This window comes from Poecilia reticulata, chromosome 2 (genome assembly GCF_904066995.2).
Source record: "Poecilia reticulata chromosome 2, P_reticulata-male-v2, whole genome shotgun sequence".
NCBI classification, from domain to species: domain Eukaryota; kingdom Metazoa; phylum Chordata; class Actinopteri; order Cyprinodontiformes; family Poeciliidae; genus Poecilia; species Poecilia reticulata.
In genome coordinates this window covers 45,918,947-45,938,992 of record NC_088831.1, presented here as the reverse complement: position 1 = coordinate 45,938,992, position 20,046 = coordinate 45,918,947, and the positions used below count along the sequence as shown (strand labels likewise).

At 50.4% G+C, this 20,046-nt stretch overlaps 2 protein-coding genes and 1 non-coding gene across 3 annotated transcripts in view; all 3 read right to left on the bottom strand.

Annotated features, from left to right (window-relative positions):
• clasp1a (cytoplasmic linker associated protein 1a) overlaps positions 1-16,029 on the bottom strand; it is a 55,076-nt gene extending 39,047 nt beyond the window's left edge. Inside the window, exons 1-10 of the mRNA XM_081604836.1 lie at positions 15,884-16,029; positions 13,307-13,708; positions 5,293-5,371; positions 5,120-5,223; positions 4,698-4,789; positions 4,549-4,624; positions 4,019-4,116; positions 3,485-3,555; positions 674-814; positions 518-591 (exon numbers count right to left, since the gene is read on the bottom strand). Coding sequence (XP_081460962.1) covers positions 518-591; positions 674-814; positions 3,485-3,555; positions 4,019-4,116; positions 4,549-4,624; positions 4,698-4,789; positions 5,120-5,223; positions 5,293-5,371; positions 13,307-13,501 — 930 coding nt within the window. The 5' untranslated portion in view covers positions 13,502-13,708; positions 15,884-16,029. The remainder of the gene's footprint in view (positions 1-517; positions 592-673; positions 815-3,484; positions 3,556-4,018; positions 4,117-4,548; positions 4,625-4,697; positions 4,790-5,119; positions 5,224-5,292; positions 5,372-13,306; positions 13,709-15,883) is intronic.
• Positions 16,030-16,260: 231 nt separating this feature from the next.
• Positions 16,261-19,826, bottom strand: nifk (nucleolar protein interacting with the FHA domain of MKI67). The gene is made up of 6 exons (XM_008403137.3): positions 19,598-19,826; positions 18,827-18,955; positions 18,311-18,419; positions 18,028-18,239; positions 17,832-17,885; positions 16,261-17,460 (listed from the first exon to the last, which is right to left on the bottom strand). The coding sequence occupies exons 1-6, from the start codon at positions 19,721-19,723 to the stop codon at positions 17,284-17,286; spliced, it is 807 nt and encodes a 268-aa protein (XP_008401359.1). The 5' UTR covers positions 19,724-19,826; the 3' UTR covers positions 16,261-17,283.
• On the bottom strand, positions 17,656-17,784 carry LOC145550912 (small nucleolar RNA ACA64). Its single transcript, XR_014086739.1, has one exon. It is a non-coding gene; the product is annotated as a small nucleolar RNA ACA64 (small nucleolar RNA).
• Positions 19,827-20,046: the final 220 nt, after the last annotated feature.

Here is a 20,046-nt window from a genome sequence, read left to right as displayed (position 1 = left end):
CGGCAGAGGCTCCGCCGAACCCCTGAGACCGACTCATCGAACCCCTGGGGTTCGACTGAACCCAGGTTAAGAACCACTGTTCTAGACTCTGGAGTGACCTCTGACCTCAGGTACTTCCCAGGCGCACCTTCTTGTCCCAAGGCATGTTTTCATCAACATGTTTTAAAGACACTAAGAGGAAACGGACTGACGTAGCGAATGCTGCCATCTGCTGGTGGGTCTGAGAGGCACTGGACCTCCAGTTTGGGGACGAGAATCTTCCTGGTCCACGCTAGTTAGCATCCGCTACTTCCTGTTTATTTACATCCCTGTCAACATCTGATGACATCACACCTGAGGTTTCCCTGACCTATGAGATGATCGACTTGCATTATTTGCAGATATCATTATGTTAGTCGCAAATGGTCTTCAAACAGCAAAATGATTTTTTATTGTTAATAAATTGTTCCATCATTTCTGAAACAATTTCAGGTCCAGTTGGGGGATTTATCATGGAGCCGATCAGAACTGGACGCACCTGGACTGCCGGGACGTCCTCAAACGCCTTCACAAAGTCGTCTTCATCAACGGCTCCAGCAGCCGCCTCCTTTCCTTCAGCACAGGAAGACACGAGCAGAGACAGTCAGCAGGACGGACAGACGGGGACGTCCGCCCCGCTGGATGGGTCCCTCACCTGTGGACTTGGTGGACGAAGCAGAGCTGGGTCTTCTCACAGAGCTCGCCACCGCCCTCCTTCCACTAGGAGGCGCCTTGGAGGAGGACGATGAAGAGGACCGGCCTCCGTCCACAGACTCTTCATCCTCAAAGTTTTTATCTGCAGATGAAGAAGCAGTGGCTCAGCAGAGGCCGATGAAGCAGACCGGATCTAACCACAACCGGACCGAACCGGCCCGGTCCAGCAGCCTGTTGACCCGGCACCAGCCAGAGCGAGAAAATGGACCACAAGCAGCAGAACCAGTGAAACCAGCAGAACCAGAACCAACGGAACCAGTGGAACCAGAACCAGCGGTACCAGTGGAAAGGGCAGAACCAGCGGAACCATTGGAACTAGTGTGAACTAGTGAAAAAGTGTCTGATCGGTGATCGGTGATCATTGGCTCTTGTTGCCGATCACCTGCATCTCATTTCTCAGCCTGCCTGTGCAGCTGGTCTCCTCTTTCCTTCACTCTGCCAACGCGCAGCAACAAATCCTAAGTGATGTGGAACTTTAACTATGACGCACTGAGTGAATGGGGACGTTTTCGTGTTGCGGCGGAAAATTGAAGCAGGTCAAAATGCATCAACACAACGAAGCTAATACGGCATAAAAACAATGACATACTTGACGGAGTTTGGTAACATCGAGGCTCACTGCAGTAAAAAAGACATGGAGGATCAGATAGCAGGTAAAGCAGCACAGCTACAAACACTCACCTGGATTAGCATGACGGTCAGAAAGCTAAACAAATAACCCGCTAAATGATTTAAGTCTTGGAGCTGCGATGTAAGACGCTGGTTCTGCTCTCGCTGTTGAACCGCTGCTACGCTACAGGTAGTAATATTTCACAGACGGAGCGCCGCTTCTGCTCCACCTGGTAGTGACTCTCACACCGAACCTCTGCTTAAAGCAGCAGCATCTAACCTAAAAAATACATTTTACATACGTATTAAAACTTTCGCTGTCCTAACATGAGACAGATAATCTCTAAAAAAATAATGGATCTCCTCCCTGCTCTGCATAATTACTCCGCTCAGTCAGAAACAGCCAATCAGAGCTAGCAGTAATCAGCTAGCCGCCATGCTAACAGGAAGGTTTCATTCAGTAACTCTGGATTGTTTATTGTAATGGATCCTGTATTTGCCTTTGAATGTTAAGTTTTATACTTTAATCTTTTGGCAATGTTGAGGTTTTATTTTGGCTCTTTGCATAATTTAGCCTCTTCAGAGCCTCCATATGTTATCAGTCTGTTAAAGATAGTTTTACTGATAGCAGGACAATTTGCACAATGCCTGTTTTGTTTCGTTTTCTTCTTGGAAAAAGTTATTTAAAACAAGTTTTTGTCTAAATTGAGGTGAATTCATGGCTCCTTTTTCCACATAATGTAACCGGTAGTGTTTATGATTAAAAAATAAATAATAATTATGTGATCGGTATCGGTGATCGGCCCTCATGGGTGATTGGTATCGGCGGGAAAAAACCTGATCGGCACATCTCTAATTGGAACCAGCAGAACCAGTGGAACCAGTGGAACCGGTGCCACCAGGACAGCAACAGAGAGAAGAGCTGCTGTTCTCATGGGAACACGTCAGCATGACTCCGACTCCTGCGCTCCGTCTGATGGGAGCACCAGCACGTGTGTGTGTGTGTGTGTGTGTGTGTGTGTGTGTGTGTGTGTGTGTGTGTGTGTGTGTGTGTGTGTGTAAGCTAAGGCCTCCTCTGTGTGTAATGATGATGATGAAGCAGCAGCAGTGACTGGACCGATGCTGCTGGAGGTTAAAGACTCCTGGTAAGGAGGCCGCAGTCTGTTTATGGGTGAGGCTGGTTATTCTGAGGTCGCCTGACTTCTTGCTCTGATTGAAACCAGCGTGTTTCAGGTTAAAATGTTCAAAGTTGTAAAAATGTAGAACATGACTCAGCATTGTTGACAATACTAAAAGACCAACTATATAGTTTTAAAGGCAAACACCAAAAATACAATGAAAATAAATCAGGGTGGTAAAGAAATAATCAGCCAGTGGATCTGAACACAAGATGCTGGTCACATTTCAAAGGAAAATGAAAAGAAATATCAGCTAGAATGGAATTTGATGACCCAGCATAGTTATATGCTTAGCTATGATTCTGGAGTAGAAAATTAAACTATTATATTTATTTTCTGGTTTCGTAAAGTGTTTTGTTTAGTAGCTACTTCTTTGTTCAGCAAATACAGCGTTTACAAGAACTGCTGTGATTGGCTGACGGAAACCTCTCTCTGATTGGCTGACGGAAACCTCTCTCTGATTGGCTGACGGAAACCTCTCTCTGATTGGCTGGCGGAAACCTCTCTCTGATTGGCTGGCGGAAACCTCTCTCTGATTGGCTGACGGAAACCTCTCTCTGATTGGCTGGCGGAAACCTCTCTCTGATTGGCTGACGGAAACCTCTCTGATTGGCTGACGGAAACCTCTCTCTGATTGGCTGGCGGAAACCTCTCTCTGATTGGCTGACGGAAACCTCTCTCTGATTGGCTGGCGGAAACCTCTCTGATTGGCTGGCTTGCTACTTCCTGAGTGAGATATTGTCGTTTGTTCACAGATAAATGCTCCCATCATTCTCCCTGCGAGCTCAGCTGGACCAGAGCCCTTTAGAGGTTCGGTCCAATCCAGCGCTGAGGCTGTTGGACCCGCCGCTGTGCTGGTGCCGGGTTCACTGAGCCCAGAAACCCGTTGCTAGGGGCAACCCATCCCTCTTCTCTTCTCTTCCTCCATCTGAGAACCAGAACCGGCAACGCAGACAGGAACTCACCAGAACCAGAAGACGGCATCATGTTCCCGGATCTCTGGACTTCATCAAACCTGCTGAAGATGACGTTCAACCTGAGGAAGAGGAGCGAGACGGATCAGATCGATCGCGTCTCTCTCCTAATGGCGACGACCATCATGGAGCAGAATGAAGACGATTCATCATTTAAACTAGTTTACGAAGAAATATCTGAATGCAGCATAACTTAACCCTAATCCTGCCATTCATCTATTAAATGCAAAACACACCTTTAAGATTTTTATCATTTTTCTTTGTGTTGTTTTGCCTCATAAAAGCCAAAAAATGCTGAACTTTCAGAATCAAACCTGGTGAACTTTTGGGTCCTGAAGCAGCTTGAAAATAAGTAAAGATTCTGAAAATCTAAAGATGAAAACCAGAAACTAAACGGCATAAGATAAAAACCATTCTTTATGGCTGCTGCAGTGCGCATCGACCCCACCAGGGGGAGCCCCGGCCTCAGAGCAGGCCATAGAGCGGACCGGACCAGATGGCGACCCGGCCGGCGGCCTTCCGTACCGTGACTGGGGAAGGCCCTTCTTGCTGAGGTCCAGCCTCACCCGCTCCCCAACATGGCGGTAGATCTCCACCAGGCAGCTCATGGCGCCGTCCCGGACCTGCAGAACCAGAGATCGGGTCAGAATCAGAGTTCTGGACCTGAGACAGAACCAGGATCCACTGGATCCCACTCTTTGGTCTGCTGCTGCCAAGCATCGAACCAAAACTTCCTGATGGAGGAGAGTAACGGAAACACCTGCGCTCCATCAGGTTCGCTGTTTCCACGGTAACAAATTCACAAAGTAACTTCCTGTGGTCAGAAGCTGAGGATGATGAAGAAACGAGTGATTAGAAACATATCAAACATCACATTATGAAGAAGGATGCCCCACATTCATGTAGCTTAGCATATATGGAAAGGAAACCGGTTAGCATCTGGTCTTCTGTACGTTTGTAAGGCTGCAAACGCCATTTATGATGTCATCATAAATCATGTGGTGTGAATTCAAGCTATCTGATGATGTCAGTGATGATGTCAGTGATGATGTCACCTGGGCCGTGGGGTCCCCCAGCAGGCTGCAGATGTGCGGGACGATCTTGCTCAGCGTCAGGCCTTGGGCTCCGGACCTGGAACAGAAACAAGTTGGGCCTGGTGCGTTCCTCAGGTTGTGGTTCTGGTTCTGGTTCTGGTTCTGCTCACGTGTTCAGCGTGGCGATGAGACATAGGCACACTCCCTCTCTGGTCCGGTTGTTCTTATGCTTGAAGCCTCCCAGCATCCGGTCCCAGACGTACTAGAACCAGAACCACAGGTCAGCACTGAACTCCAGCAGAACCAGCAGAACCAGACACAGACGGGTCTGTTAGGGCTCGGTTCTGTTAGGGCTCGGTTCTGTTAGGGCTCCATTCTTGCTATGTCATGGCTTCCTCTTTCTCTCTAACCTAACTTCCTGTCATCAATCCATCAGAACCAAACTGGGTTCAAAGGTTCTGAGAAGTTTATTAGAACTTTTCTCCAGATTCAATTCCCAGTTTAACCAGAACAGCCGTCCAACAGAACCGCTCCCTGTCCGGACGCATCCGGGCTGGTGCCGGCAGGGGGAACCGGACCGGGTCTGGACTACCTGAGGGGAGGCGGCCTGCTCCATGATCTTCAGCAGCAGAACCTGGTCCTGCTCCCTCACCTGGTCCCTGGCGTCTCCCAGCCGGTCCATCAGGCTCGGCAGAACTGGAACAGAAGCAGAACTGGCTAGACACGGGTCAGAACCAACAGCGGCGCCGCAGCAGAGAGACTCACCCGTTCCGATGTGGGTTCTGAACCGGTCCTGGAGCCGGGTCACCAGAGCCGACAGGAGGTCCAGCCCCAGCAGGTTCACCTGCAGAACAGACAGAACACAGAACCGGGTCAGATAATTATATTAATAATGCATATTTTATTAGAGCAAGCCTTTGGATCAGGAGTTTAAAGCTCCTGATCCAGTCACGAACTGGGCCGGGCCGCCCCAGCTGCTCCAGCCGGGTCCAGTTACAGTCCCAGAATGACTGATCCCAGCATCATCCCAGTATCATGGAGCAGTGGCTCATATCAGAGACCAGAGTGGCTTCAGAGCCGCAGAGACGCACCGATGGGAACGTTTGGGCCGAAACCGATATATGTGCATCACTGTCACTGGTTCTAGTTAGCAGCCGTAGTTAGCAGTTCTAGTTAGCAGCCGTAGTTAGCAGTTCTAGCTAGCAGTTCTAGTTAGCAGCCGTAGTTAGCAGTTCTAGCTAGCGGCCGTAGTTAGCGGTAGCTGCAACCATGAATATGTAGACAGCTCACTGGCCGCTGAGTCCTACGTTAAGTCGCCGCCATCTTGAATGTGGCAGTAGAGCGATGGGCGCTCCATACTTCATGTCCTGCTTGGAATTGTTTCAATCATTTTAAAGTACAAACTGGATGGGCTGGCATTACCTTTCACAGGTAAAAATGAAAATAACTATTTTACCAACATAATTTCTTGATTTTGCGGCCAGACACCCTAACCCTATTTCCCATGTAACTAAATTGGTTTGAAGTAACTATTCTGTTATTTTCTTAGCTAACTTTTTTCATATGTGCCTTTTTTCTAATGAGTTACCTCCCAGTGCCCTGAGGTTCTCCTCCCAGAGAAACCAGCACTGGGGGATCACAGCCATGTTTCACATGGTCAGTGTTCAGCTATGGAGATGCTACCAGTCTGTGCCCCAATATGCTGAAATAGGTTTTTCTGAATGTGGAGGAGGGATGAATTTTCTATTACACTGTCAGATAATTTCACTTCTAACTTCACGTTATCCTGTATACCAGGACAGTCACTGGGCTGCTCCCAGCTGGACCAGCAGGCTGAACCTGTCTGTGTTCCCAGTATAATATAAATAAATCTGGATTTATTTAGGGTAGGGTTAGGACCCTATTGTACACTTTTTTCATTCGCTTTTTGCATATTTTTAAGTGAAATATCTCAATCTGAAGCATTAGGGTATTAAGCGAGTTTATATAATAAAAATAATTGAGTCCGTTAGATTTTTTTCGTCTTTGCTGTTCATAGCACAATTGACATATTATACTGTATAAAATGTAGCAAAACTTTATAAATAATGCTTGACAATGGCTGATTTATCAGTTTATTATCTTTACAATAAAATACATATAAATTAAGAGGAAATTGCGTTTTTTTTCATATCTTGAAAAGCTAAGTGCTCACTGAATTATGTAATTGTGTAAATATGTTTAGAAATACATCTGTGAATATAACAACGATCAGAATCAGTCAAACATTGTGCTCTTCATTCAAAAAGACCAAAACAATTAAATATTCACATCAAAAAGGTAGAAAAAGTGCTTTCTTTGATTCCTTGATATATCAGTGTTTGTGAGTCTTTCACCAACTTCAACACTTTGTAGAACGGCGCTTTGGAAGTTTGTCCATTTGATTATATTAGCTTACTGGCAGATACGCCCCATTCAATATGGCGGACGCCATGACGTATCGCAGCAACAAGCCGACACGGCTACATTTCACGGCTGCAGCCGCCTACAGTCAGAGCGCCTTCGGGCGACCAAACATCTGCCTGACGGAAAAGCCACTGGTGAAAAATAAACGACATAAAATATGAGATTAAAAATGGCTGCTGCTACATCTAAGGCCGACCACGTTTCACTTTAGATACGAAACATTTTAGGTTTGTGTGGAAATGGGCTGGAAGACAGAGATCAGAGGAACCGCTTCAGAACCAGGCCGAGCCCAGAACCAGGTCCAAAATGAAACGGCAGAGTGAACAGCAGCCTGAGCCTCTAAGCAAAGACTGTGCCGGTTCATTCTGGTTTCTATAGCGGCCCTCCCTCAGAGACCAGAACCCGATCGGATCCGCTCGAACAGAGGCGGAGTGTCTCCGCTGTGTCCTACAGGCAGAGACGCAGCTCGTCAGAGGGGAACCACGGGACGGCCGTGACGCCAGCCGGGCCGCTCCGAGGCCCGCTCGCCTCAGGGTGAGCACTAAAAACAGAAACCGGAACCAAACCGGGTTCTGGAGAGTCAGCTGAGCCTCAGCAGCAGAGCAGCGTGACGAGACGCCGTGTTGAGGAAGGCGGCCTGTCTTCACCCTGCTGCAGCTCCCAGCATGCACTGCTGTCCACACAGACACCTGCTGTCAATGGGCTCTTTGCACGGCAGCTTCAGCGTTTGGAGAGAAGCGGCTCCGTCGTTTCCGGTCTGTTGAAAATGTCAACACTAGGAGCTGCAGGGCTTTTTCCAAAATAACAGTTAGTGACGACATCGATCCGAAGCTCCAACAAGGAAGGTTAGGATGTAGCCTTGTTAGACGTTCACTGATACCAAGGTGAGCTTTACTTTCTTTAAGCTTTGTGGCTAACATTAACTTTAGCTTATGCTAGCAGGTAATATTCTCAGACATTTTCATTGTAAAAATGTTTTAAAAATCTAAACCTTTTAATCCATTCTAACGGACAATGTTTTCATCTTATTTTGTAAAGTGTCAGAGGCTAACGGGGAGGTTCCGGTTCCGGTTCCGGTTCGGGCTTTTAGCTTCTGAAGCCTGACGGAGCTAAAAGCCTCTTAGCTCAACAGCAGCAGCTCTGGAGTCAGATCTGGTTCAGCTGTTCAGGCTCAAAGCTGCTGCTTTTAGAAACATATGACCGTGTTGCTTAATGTCTCCGTGTTACTTCGTTTTATGTTCAGAGCTCAGACAGGACGGTGCTTACAGCAGGATGTGCAGGCGGATCAGTGGCTCGGCTCTCTGGTTCCCATAAACTCTCTGCTTCAGGCTGAATACAGAAGTGACTCCATGGAAATTAATATTACAGATCTAGAGCTTTAGATCTAGATCCACCTTTCTCCATCTGGAACCATCAACTGGATTAAAACCAGATTATTCAAAAGAAAAGCTGCAGATATCGGTGGAATAAAACTCCAGGAATATTATCTGACCTCAGGAAGCTGAAGCTGCTGCTGTTCACTTGATTATTTTGAACGGCTCTATGCGGTAGGAATCGGCTCAATGCGGTAGGAATCGGCTCTATGCGGTAGGAATCGGCTCTGCGGTAGGAATCGGCTCAATGCGGTAGGAATCGGCTCTATGCGGTAGGAATCGGCTCAATGCGGTAGGAATCGGCTCTATGCGGTAGGAATCGGCTCTATGCGGTAGGAATCGGCTCTATGCGGTAGGAATCGGCTCAATGCGGTAGGAATCGGCTCAATGCGGTAGGAATCGGCTCTATGCGGTAGGAATCGGCTCAATGCGGTAGGAATCGGCTCTATGCGGTAGGAATCGGCTCTATGCGGTAGGAATCGGCTCAATGCGGTAGGAATCGGCTCTATGCGGTAGGAATCGGCTCAATGCGGTAGGAATCGGCTCTATGCGGTAGGAATCGGCTCAATGCGGTAGGAATCGACTCAGTCAGCCAGAACTGTTCTTTGTTTTCATCACTTAGGTAATGAATGATGCTCTGCTTTCAGGTCAACAGCTACTGTTATTTTTATTTAATGGCGCATAAAATGATGTTTTGTTTCTGTCAAAGCAAATCAAATCTATTTTTCTTCAATTGTGCTTCTAAATCACAAATAGGCCAAAATGTTATTAAAGCACATTACACCTGGCAGTAAAGAACAATTTCTTTTATTTCCATGTGTCTGACATCATTGGAAAGCTTTGACACTTTCAGAATCTATAAATAGACGTGTTCATGGCTGACATTTACCAAACAGCAGCACTTCATTAGGAAGAACTAAGAAAACTACACCACAGTTAAGAGAATAACATTTTCATTTCAGGTTGGATCATATATTGAGATGTAATATTTCAGCCAGAGATCAGGCTGACCTCTGACCTGAGCCTCCAGAGCCACATAAAGACGGCTCCAAAGTGGGCCTTCTACCAGCTGCAGAACATTTCTAATGTCTCAGATCAGAGAAACTCATCCAGGCGTTTAGAGACGAGACTTTAAACTACTGCTGGTAGTTTATAATCACTGACCAGTATAGGCCTGTCACAGTAACAAATTTTGCTGGCCGATTAATTGCCTCAAAAATTATTGCAATAAACGATAATATTGTTTGAAGACCATTTTAAACTGATGTAATGGCAGCCCAAAGACCCCTTATGATGAGTAATAACTTTGGATCAGGCGTTCCCTCGCCCCGGGTCACCACTCTGGAGCCGGGCCTGGAGGTGGGGCACGGTGGCCGGGCTTTTACCCACGGAGCCCGGAGAGGAGACGTGGGTCCCCCTTCCGATGGGCTCACCACCTGTCGGAGGGGCCAAAGGGTCGGGTGCAGTGTGTTACGGGCGGCAGCTGAGGGAGGGGACCCTGGCGGTCTGATCCTCGGCTGCAGGAGCTGGACGAAGTGGCTGGGGAGGGAAGTCTGGGCCTCCCTTCTGAAGCTGCTGCCCCCATGACCCGACCCGGATAAGCGGCAGAAATTGGATGGCAATGACATAATAATGCAAGAGATGTCCTGCCAAAATAGATGCACTTTATTTTCCAAAGAAAACGAAACACTGCAACTGGTGAACTAAATAAACTACCAAAAATAAAACGGACTCTCAGCCTGTTAACAAAAAATGAACCTGGATAAAAACTAAACATGAAACCAGAGTGGAAATAAAACCAACATCCAACCAAAAGAGTCCGGATCATGAAGTCTGTCTGCAACAACCATTATATTGAGATGGAGAACATGGACATGGACCACCTGATCCAATAGCTCCCTCCCTCCGACCTGCAGCCCAGCTCACTGCTTTGCCCCGATTTTCCCCTCAGGACAATCCTGGAAGGTCCAACGATCATCCTGTGGTGTTCCGACCGATCGGGTCCAGAACCGCTCCGACCCAAATCAGCCATATTCAGCATGTTGGATCGTCTTGGCCAGTTTATCGCTGCAGCCTGTGGGTTTTCCCCGACTGGGAGCGAGAAGGCAGCCTGTTGAATGTGACAGGCAGCCAATCAGAGAACGCGGATTCCCCTCCGCCTTTCTGAAGGGAAAACACGGAGGGGAATCCCAAACGGCTGACACGGAGCAGTGGACGTCGGAGATGATGAGTGGAAACAACATTACCGATCAAACCCGGCATGCTTACGGTTTGTTGTCTGCTAGCGTCTCAGGTTTTAAAACGGGCCGGCGATCGGCCGACAGTTCTAGGATGATGCAATGTGAGCCGAGCGTGAAGGAAACGAGGAGGGGAGCCGGTGGAGAGCACCGAGTTCAGCCTGTCGTCATTCAGCGTCAACAGGAAAAGGCAGGAAGAGACGACCAATTAAAATGAGGTCGATAATTTTCATTTGTCGTGCGATTCATTGATTTATTGTTCATCGCGACAGGCCTAGTGACCAGATCAAAGATCTGCTGCATCAACTTCAGACCTCTCAGGTTCTGGTTCTGGAGGCAGAGCAGAACCAGAACCAAACATGGAGCAGCAGCATTCAGCTTCTATGCAACAAAATCTGGAACAAACTTCCAAAAAACTGCCAACCAGCTGAAACCCTGAGTTGCCTTCAGGCTAAACCAGCTGGTTGGAGTTAATTGGTAAGTGGAATGTTGATTATTATGGTCTGGATTGGAGCAGCTTGATTTCAGGCTGCTCTGCAGAGACAGACAGGAGGACAGAAGGACGGTTGGACAGCAAAGTCACGTTCCTGTGGTGCTGATTCAGACGTTCCCAGCATTCTTCTTCTGTGGTGTCATGGCGGCTCATCGTGACAGAGAAGCTGCTCGGCTGGTTGCTGCAGCAGCAGCTGTTACCATAGCAACATAATAAGCTGCTATGATGGGATGTTTTTTCTTCCAGGTGGCGGCTCTAACAGGTTCTGACCCGATCAGAGGGCTTTGGAGCGCAGGGGGCGGGGCTTACTGCTGCCTCCGCTGTGATTTCCTGACTGGGAGACCAGAGAGACCAATGAAAACACTGGATCTACTGGATCCAGCCGCTGGTTGGTTCTGCTTTATAGCTGCTGGTTTACTGGGAAGACTGGGAGCTGCACAGCAGGAGGAACCAGAACCAGAACCTCCTTCAGTTTCCTGAGGTTTAATTCAGCTGGCCAGTCGTCTGCTTCACGGAACCCAGTAGAACCCAGTAGAACCCAGTAGAACCCAGTTGGCTCCATCAGGGTGACCCCCCACTGGTGCTGCCAACTGATTAGTAAATGTAATCTGATTACTCTGAGTAATCAGGATGGATCGCTGCCAGCTGTTCTGGTTCCAGCAGGAACGAAGACAAGCCCCGCCTCCTGCTGCACTCCAGCCAATCACAGGCCAGCAACCATCTGGGTTTTTCTGCAGCAGGAAGCAGTCAGCCTGTTCAGGGGACAGAGTTTATTTCCCAGTCCTCGGTGCCCCGCCCCTTTCTGATGCCGCCCTGGGCAGCTGCCCATACAGCCACTGTTTGCATATGTTTCATTGTCTCAAACCCAACATGTCTGGAGGTTCTCAGCTCTCCAGGGTTTTACCTTCAGGATGGTTTAAAGGAAGCCATTTTGTTTTAAACGTTTAGAAACTTCCACTTCCTGTGGAAGCGGCTGGCGCTTCGAGGCGACATCGACCGCGACATTCATGAAACTTTGAGCTCAAACACGTAGATGTTCACCCTGACGATGCAACCCGTCTGCCGTTCTCGGGTCTGGGGTTAGGGGTCGCTGCAGCACGCGTTCTGGACGATGAGTCGTCTGGGGTTAGGGGTCGCTGCAGCACGTGTTCTGGACGATGAGTCGTCTGGGGTTAGGGGTCGCTGCAGCACGTGTTCTGGACGATGAGTCGTCTGGGGTTAGCGGTCGCTGCAGCACGTGTTCTGGACGATGAGTCGTCTGGGGTTAGGGGTCGCTGCAGCACGTGTTCTGGACGATGAGTCGTCTGGGGTTAGCGGTCGCTGCAGCACGTGTTCTGGACGATGAGTCGTCTGGGGTTAGGGGTCGCTGCAGCACGCGTTCTGGACGATGAGTCGTCTGGGGTTAGCGGTCGCTGCAGCACGTGTTCTGGACGATGAGTCGTCTGGGGTTAGGGGTCGCTGCAGCACGCGTTCTGGACGATGAGTCGTCCCAGACGTTATCGTGATAAACGATAATATTGTTGCTGTGAGACCATTTCTAAGTAATATAATGTTCTCACATTCTCAAAACCCAATAAACTATAACTTCATATGAACATTTAACACCGGAAGACATTTTAAAATCCAAAACAAAAAACCGAAATCAATAAAATGAATGATGAAGTGTGTGTAAATAAAAGGTTCATCAAGCCGAAGCGCCAGACTGAAAACTATCATCCAGCTGCTGCAGAAAGAGAAAATCATGAAAATGTTTCCATTCATCATGTGATTAACTGACTTACTGCGACTGGCCTACATAATGTGTTATCTCTGGCAGAGACCCACAGCATGACGGATCCTCCGCCATGCTTCCCCCAGAGCGGCGGTGGTGGCAGCCATGTTAGCGATGGTGTGACAGGAAGCGCATCTACTGGTTGTCATGGTGACCAGGTTTGGTCTCCAGCAGCGATGAGATTGTTAAAGATCTGACAAACTGATGGCTTTTCTAATGAAAATCCCTCCCTGCAGCTCACTAGGGGGCGCCAAAACGCCATTATCCAACACGACTCAGTTACCCGTCCGAGTTTCCACGGCAACAAACTGCCAGAGGTCACTGAGGTCAGGCTGCATCCATCATGACCTGACTGAACGGGTCGGCAGCTGGAGTACCACCGGGTCGGGTCGCTGGATCGAGGCTCCATATCCTCGCCCCACAGCATCACCCTCCCCTGCCGTGCTCCAGCTGCGTTTACCTTGAAGTTGCTGGAGTTGACCCAGGAACTGGCGATGGCGTCCACCATCTTGTCCAGCGCCGTCTGGTCCTGCTCCAGGTCGGGGGACTTGTCCCTGTCCAAGATGTAGTCGATGACTTCCTGTCCCACCTGCAGCCGCCGGCCCAGGTCCTTCTGCAGGACCTGCGCCAAGCAGCTCTCCATGCTGGGCTCCATCGGCTTGCCGGTTCCGATCGGACCGGGTCACGGACCCGATGAACAGCCGGTAGCTCACTCAAGAGGGACGGACGCAGCGGGGACCTGGGAGCGGCAGCAATGCAGCATGTGTGGACAGCAGCTGGGGGCGGCTGGTTCTGGCGGGGGTCGGGTCGGGTCGCTGGATCAAGGATCCATGTCTTCTTCCTGCCACTGTCCAGCGTTGTCCTGGAGGGAAGAGACGAGGACCAGTTAGAGTGGGACCGTCTGGCACCGGGCCGAGTTCGGGTCGGTTAGAGATATGAAGGTCCAAAGTCGTTTCCAGAGACGTTCTGAGCCGCAGCTCTTATTCACATCAGATCAGTGAAAAGCATTTTAACCCAGAAACGCAGAGCGGACCTGGAGCCGGGTCTGGGCTCGGTACCGGGTCCGGGTCTCGGCTCGGTACCGGGTCCGGAGCCGGGTCTGGGCTCGGTACCGGTACCGGACCCGGTGCCGGGTCTGGGCTCGGTACCGGTACCGGACCCGGTGCCGGGTCTGGGCTCGGTACCGGTACCGGACCCGGTGCCGGGTCTGGGCTCGGTACCGGGTCCGGGTCTCGGCTCGGTACCGGGTCCGGAGCCGGGTCTGGGCTCGGTACCAGTACCGGACCCGGTGCCGGGTCTGGGCTCTGTACCGGGCCCGGAGCCGGGTCTCGGCTCGGTACTGGGCCCGGAGCCGGGTCCGGGCTCAGTACCGGGCCTGGTGCCGGGTCTGGGCTTGGTGCCAGGCCCGGAGCCGGGGTCTGGGCTCAGTACCGGGTCTGGGCTCGGTACCGGGTCCGGGTCTGGGCTCGGTACCGGGCCTGGTGCCGGGTCTGGGCTCGGTACCGGGCCGGGGTCTGGGCTCGGTACCGGGCCTGGTGCCGGGTCTGGGCTCGGTACCGGGTCCGGGTCTGGGCTCGGTACCGGGCCGGGGTCCTTCAGAACTAGTGCAGCGCTGCATGGAGGAGGGCAGCCAGTGGCTCCGTAACGCCAGCCGTGTTTCCACCATTCTTTATGCAATTTTTGGAGTAACTTTGTGATTTTGATGAAAAGGTTCATAAGCTCACTTTAGGTGGTTTACAGCTTCGTGTAAAACATGCTAATGCGCTAAAGGAGAGACAAGTAAGCAGCTCTGACAAACACTGAGCCTTACCAGAGGAACCAAGCGTCAGACCTTCAGGACGGCAGGGGTCTCTCTGCTCCATGCTAGCTAGAAACCTCTACTTCCTGTTTACTAGTCATGTGTAGCATCAGAATCTGATGACATCACGCTCTGCGTAGCCTGGCTGATTCGCTCCAAACCAGGAGCCTAATACGCATTTAATGCAACATTTCAAACGCTTGCTTATAATTAGCATGACAAGCATGGCTACAAAAATGTGTCAATCCCTGCCAGGCTGTTGCTTTTGCTACTTGTTCTAGCATTTCTTCCTTTCACTCAACTTTCCCCTAAAAACGTCTGCACCAGCACACCAGAACATGTGCAGCAGGAATCCATTTCTGTGGTTCTGATCCAGTTCTGACAAGCGGGACTTGGGGGCAGGGGGTTCAGGGTTAACCTGCTGGGGGTTTCAGGGTTAACCTGCTGGGGGTTTCAGGGTTAACCTGCTGGGGGGTTCAGGGTTTACCTGCTGGGGGGTTTCAGGGTTAACCTGCTGGGGGGTCTTGGGGTTTACCTGCTGGGGGGTTTAGGGTTAACCTGCTGGGGGGTCTTGGGGTTTACCTGCTGGGGGGTTTAGGGTTAACCTGCTGGGGGGTCTTGGGGTTTACCTGCTGGGGGGTTCAGGGTTAACCTGCTGGGGGTTTCAGGGTTAACCTGCTGGGGGGTTTCAGGGTTAACCTGCTGGGGGGTCTTGGGGTTTACCTGCTGGGGGGTTTAGGGTTAACCTGCTGGGGGGTTTCAGGGTTTACCTGCTGGGGGGTCTTGGGGTTTACCTGCTGGGGGGTTTCAGAGTTTGGCAGCCGCTGCTGATGTCTTTCCACCTGGTGTGGAGCTAATCTCACCTAGAAGCCCCAGAGCAGCAGACGGTACCAGTTTCTGGTTCTGGCTAGATAAAGCTGCAGTGTCACATGATGCTGCCTGGATCTCCATCCTGGTTCCCGTCCTGGTGCACCAGACCTCCCCCCTCCCTAGCTTAGCTCCGCTCCAGCTAGCCGCAGCCTCCCCGTCTCCACGCCTCCAGCGGACCGCAGGTAGCCCCCGGACCGCTCCTGGAGCCTCCCGCCTCTCTCTTCAGCCTCTCCGGGAAGCCCGGCAGTAACCGGCGGACCCAGCTACAGCTAGCTACCTTTGAATGAAACGTCAGTTCGCAGCAACAAAAGAAAACTGGGGGCGGGGGGACCGAAGAGGAGCAGCTTCATCATTCGAGTTAACACTCACCATTTCCCGCCGCAGACTCTCCGGGCCGCCCGCTCTCCGCTCGGGGGGGAAAGCCTCCGTCCGCGGCCTCAAACTGCTCCTCTTTCTGCCTTTCTATCAACACTCTCCAGCAGGAATGCTGCCTGAAGGACAAGAATGGGGATCGTCGTGCGCATGCGCAGTCCATCCAGAGATGATGTTGGCACTTGGAAAACTGTCGCATGGAGAAGCGGTCGCTCGGCTGCGCGAACTCTGGCGACACCTGGCGGCCAGGGCAGGACTGCGCATGTGTGGTTCAGTCAGAACCAGATTTATGGGCCCAGATTGTGGCTTTGATTCGGTTTCCATAAAAATGTATAAACATATTAACTTTAGAAGAAATGCACAATATTTACTCATATTTGCAACCATTTTTATTTATAAGAGAAAAAAGAGTGGAAACTAATTTAAGTCAATGCCTGAAAGTTAAACATTTGCTTGTTTTTTTAAAGAGCTCTAATGCTGCTGCTTCCCTCTGCAGGCTCCAGAACCACCTGGGATCCAGCCGTGGCCCAGTTACCCAGGAGACAATATGAAATCAATTCCTTATGATGATATGAACAGTTTTATTCTTTTACAGTTTTACCTTAACAATGACTTAATAATGAAGCTTGAGCAGTACTGAGAGGATCCATCTGGTCGATCAGGGATCTGATCGCAGCATCTCTGAATATTTTATTAAACTGAAATATTTCCGTTTTTGTTTCATTCTTTGCTTTCGACCCGCTAAAATCCAGCGCACAGCAGAACGACGCCCAGCTGCAGATCCTAAGGCCTTAACCATGAAACTGCTGTTAGCGCTGGTGCTAGCGCTGGTGTTAGCGCTGGTGTTAGCGTTGGTGTTAGCGCTGCTGTTAGCGTTGGTGTTAGCGCTGGTGTTAGCGCTGGTGTTAGCGCTGGTGCTAGCGCTGCTGTTAGCGCTGCTGTTAGCACCGCAGCAGATCATAGCTCTTAGGTCTGAAAACGTCCATCTGGGTTCATTGGACCAGCATCATGACTGAGACGGCCCAGAAGGTTCTGACTGGTCCACTGGACCACCAGCTGACCAGCAGGGAACATGTGTGGTCTATTTTGTTTTAGGTTTGGGGGTCATGCGGTCCTTGTTTGGTCATGTGACATAGCCCATGTTTTCCCTGCGCCGGTCCGGATCAGGCCCAGATTTCGGACCAGTCAGCTCCTTTGCTGCAGAACCAGGGAATATTCTCCAATGGACTGACAGGAACAGACTCTTCATCATAGTAATAACAATAATAAAGCAGAAAGAAGAGCAGCCGGTGGGCAGAGCCAGCCTGGACCAGCCGGTTTTGTTGGACCAATCGGGTCGCTCTGGCTCCAGTCTGGAGGTAGAAACTGTCCCAGTCCGCCTTAAATACTGAAACCCTTCACTGGGCCTCCTCTTCATCCTCAGAGCTGTCAGAGTCCTCCTCTTCCTCCATGTCATCATCATCATCATCTTCCTCTGCCGCCGGCATCTTCAGGATGATCTCACTGTCCTCATCGTCCAGGACGACCGTGGACTTCCTCCTGTCCAGGAAGGACGGCGTACAGACAGGCGTGGTCTGCCGAGGAAGAGGAGGAGGAGGAGGAAGAGTCAGGTTGATCAGAACCAGCAACAAGGAAGATCAAAGAGATTAACAAAAACATCAAAGACCAACTAAACAAGTCAAACATTTTACCAAATACATAAACAACCAATGCACATCAACCATGATCCAGTTGCTATGGTGCATCATCTGTGTTGTCATGGTGATAAACCATGTGGGGGCGTGGGTTTCATGGTGCCACCACCAGCAGGTGGCCAATCAGCTTTACGCCCCGCCTTCATGTGGGCCCGGTTATCTGACCCGGAGCCACAGACCGGCACCGGGCCATTTTCAGTTCGGGCCAGAGGTCCGGCGTGTCCAGAACCGGCGCCGGCGGGTGGACTTACATCGCTGCAGGACGAAGCATCCAGGACGGCGGAGGTCGTCTTCTTCTGGGCCGCCTGGACCAGAACAGGAAGAACCAGTAAGAACCAGAACCTCAGAACCAAACTGGTTCCACGAGAGAAGTTGCATCAGAACCAGGGAAAAAACCACAGGCCCACTCAACTGGAGTCAACAGACTCCGGTTCTGAGATCACTTACAAATCCGGGGAAGTCGTACTGGACCCCCTGCTGGGCCAGCTTCCTGCGCAGTCGCGACTCCTTCCTCAGCAGGCGGCGGGTCATGGCGTCCAGCTGCTCTGGCGAGCGGTTCCGGTTGTACCGGGTCACGGCGGGCCGGGCCGGCCTGCGGAACATCCTCTGGGACCCGACGAACAGCTTCTCGTGGACCTTCTCTGGAGGCAGAACCTCACCTGGAAACGTGGCGGGAACCGGGTCAGAACCAGAACCAGAACCCGAGCCCAGTTCTGGAGGTTCTACTCACACTTGATGAGCCTCTCCCCCATCAGGTAGTTGTTCATAGTTTCCGCGACGATCTTCGCCACCTCGTCGCTCTCGAACTCGATGAAAGCGAAACCTTTGCTGCCGCCGGTCTGCAGCAGAGATGACATCATCACTCCCTGTTGCTACGGTAACCACAACAGGCTGCTACAGGTAACCATGGCAATGGCTACTACTATCTGACACTATTTAAAATCAATCAAATTTTACTTGTACAGCACATTTCAGCAGCAAGGCTTTAGGTCATAAACACAAAAACACAAAGTCATGAAACAGAATCAAAAGGGCTTTAATTAGACAGCTGGTCCAGATCAGGAGGTTCTGGTGGTTCTATTGGACCATGGGCGGGGCGACCGGTAAGATCAATGCACCAGAATCATGTTGGCCCAGATACCGGACCTCGAGACCCAGTCAGAACCAGAACCTCAGACCAGGTCCAGGTCCTCAGAGACAACCAGACGTGTCCCTCTGGGTCCAGTCCCAGTTCTTGTTTTCTGACCTTTTTGCTCCGGGACAGCCGCAGGCGTAGGACCGTCCCAAACTGCTCGAAGTAGGACCGGAGCTGCGGCTCGAAGAGCCCCAGAGGAAGATGGCCGACGTACACCACACCTGGAGTTACACGGCTCCCCTGGAGAACAAAGAAACCAACAGGAAGTGATGTCACATGCGAGTCGTTTTAAACTAAAACATTTGTTGGTTTCATCCAAGCTGCTGCAATCAGGCTGAAGGAAGTTTGCTGACCCCCCCTCTGACTTTCTGCTTGACTGAAGCTCAAAGAGCAACACCTTCGACTTTGATTCATTATTACAGTAAAACTGTGAAGGTAAAAATAAAATTTGTTCTTATAATCCTGCCAGTTCATATCATGAGAGGCTGATTTAGCTCTCCGGTAACTAGGCCCCTGCTGGCCCCCTTCTAGGGCCGCCCATGGTTCTACAGGGTTTTTTTCTTCTTAAAAACCCGTTTTTATTTGTCTGAAGTAATATTATTTTTTTAACTGTAACCGGAAAATCATAGCAGAGATAAAGGCTGGAAAACTCCCGTCTGTCTGAAATTAACCTATAAAATGCAGTAAGTGATAAAGTATCTGAAACGATTTAATTTGTTATCCTGATTTATTGAATAGTTCTGCAGTCCTGGATCCAGTCCGGCGAGATGTTTTGGACCAAACATGAGGTTCTTGGTTTAATCAGTTCTTTGCCTCTCCGGTTCCGAGCCCTGAGAGGTCCTGAATTCCCCATGAGGAACACCAGAACCGGCGTGTGCTCACCTTTCCGCCGCGGTTCTTCTTCTTCACCTCTTGGACCTTCTTCTTGAACTCGACCTCCTGCTCCGGGTTCAGCGCCAGCAGCTCTCTGGGCCGCTGCGAGACGGACTCCGCTTTGCTTTCTGTCATTTCACCAGTTTATCCCGAGGTTCACTCGGCTCCGAAGCTCCTCACGATGCTCCTCCTGAACATGTGCTAACTACTGAGGTAACAGGAAGCGCAGCTTGACCGAGCTGTTTCACAGCGCCCCCTACAGGCCTGGAGTGGGGCTGTCGGCCACTTCGGTCGGTATTTTAAACTGATTGAAGAAAAATTAAGCTGATGTTAGGAGAAAAATATGTTATTGGGGCTCGACAGTTTTTAAGAACGACTAATGTGGAGATTTATCCCGAAACAAATGGAATTTATATTAGAGTAATGTGCTACAGCGAACGGAAGAGGGAGCACTTCCG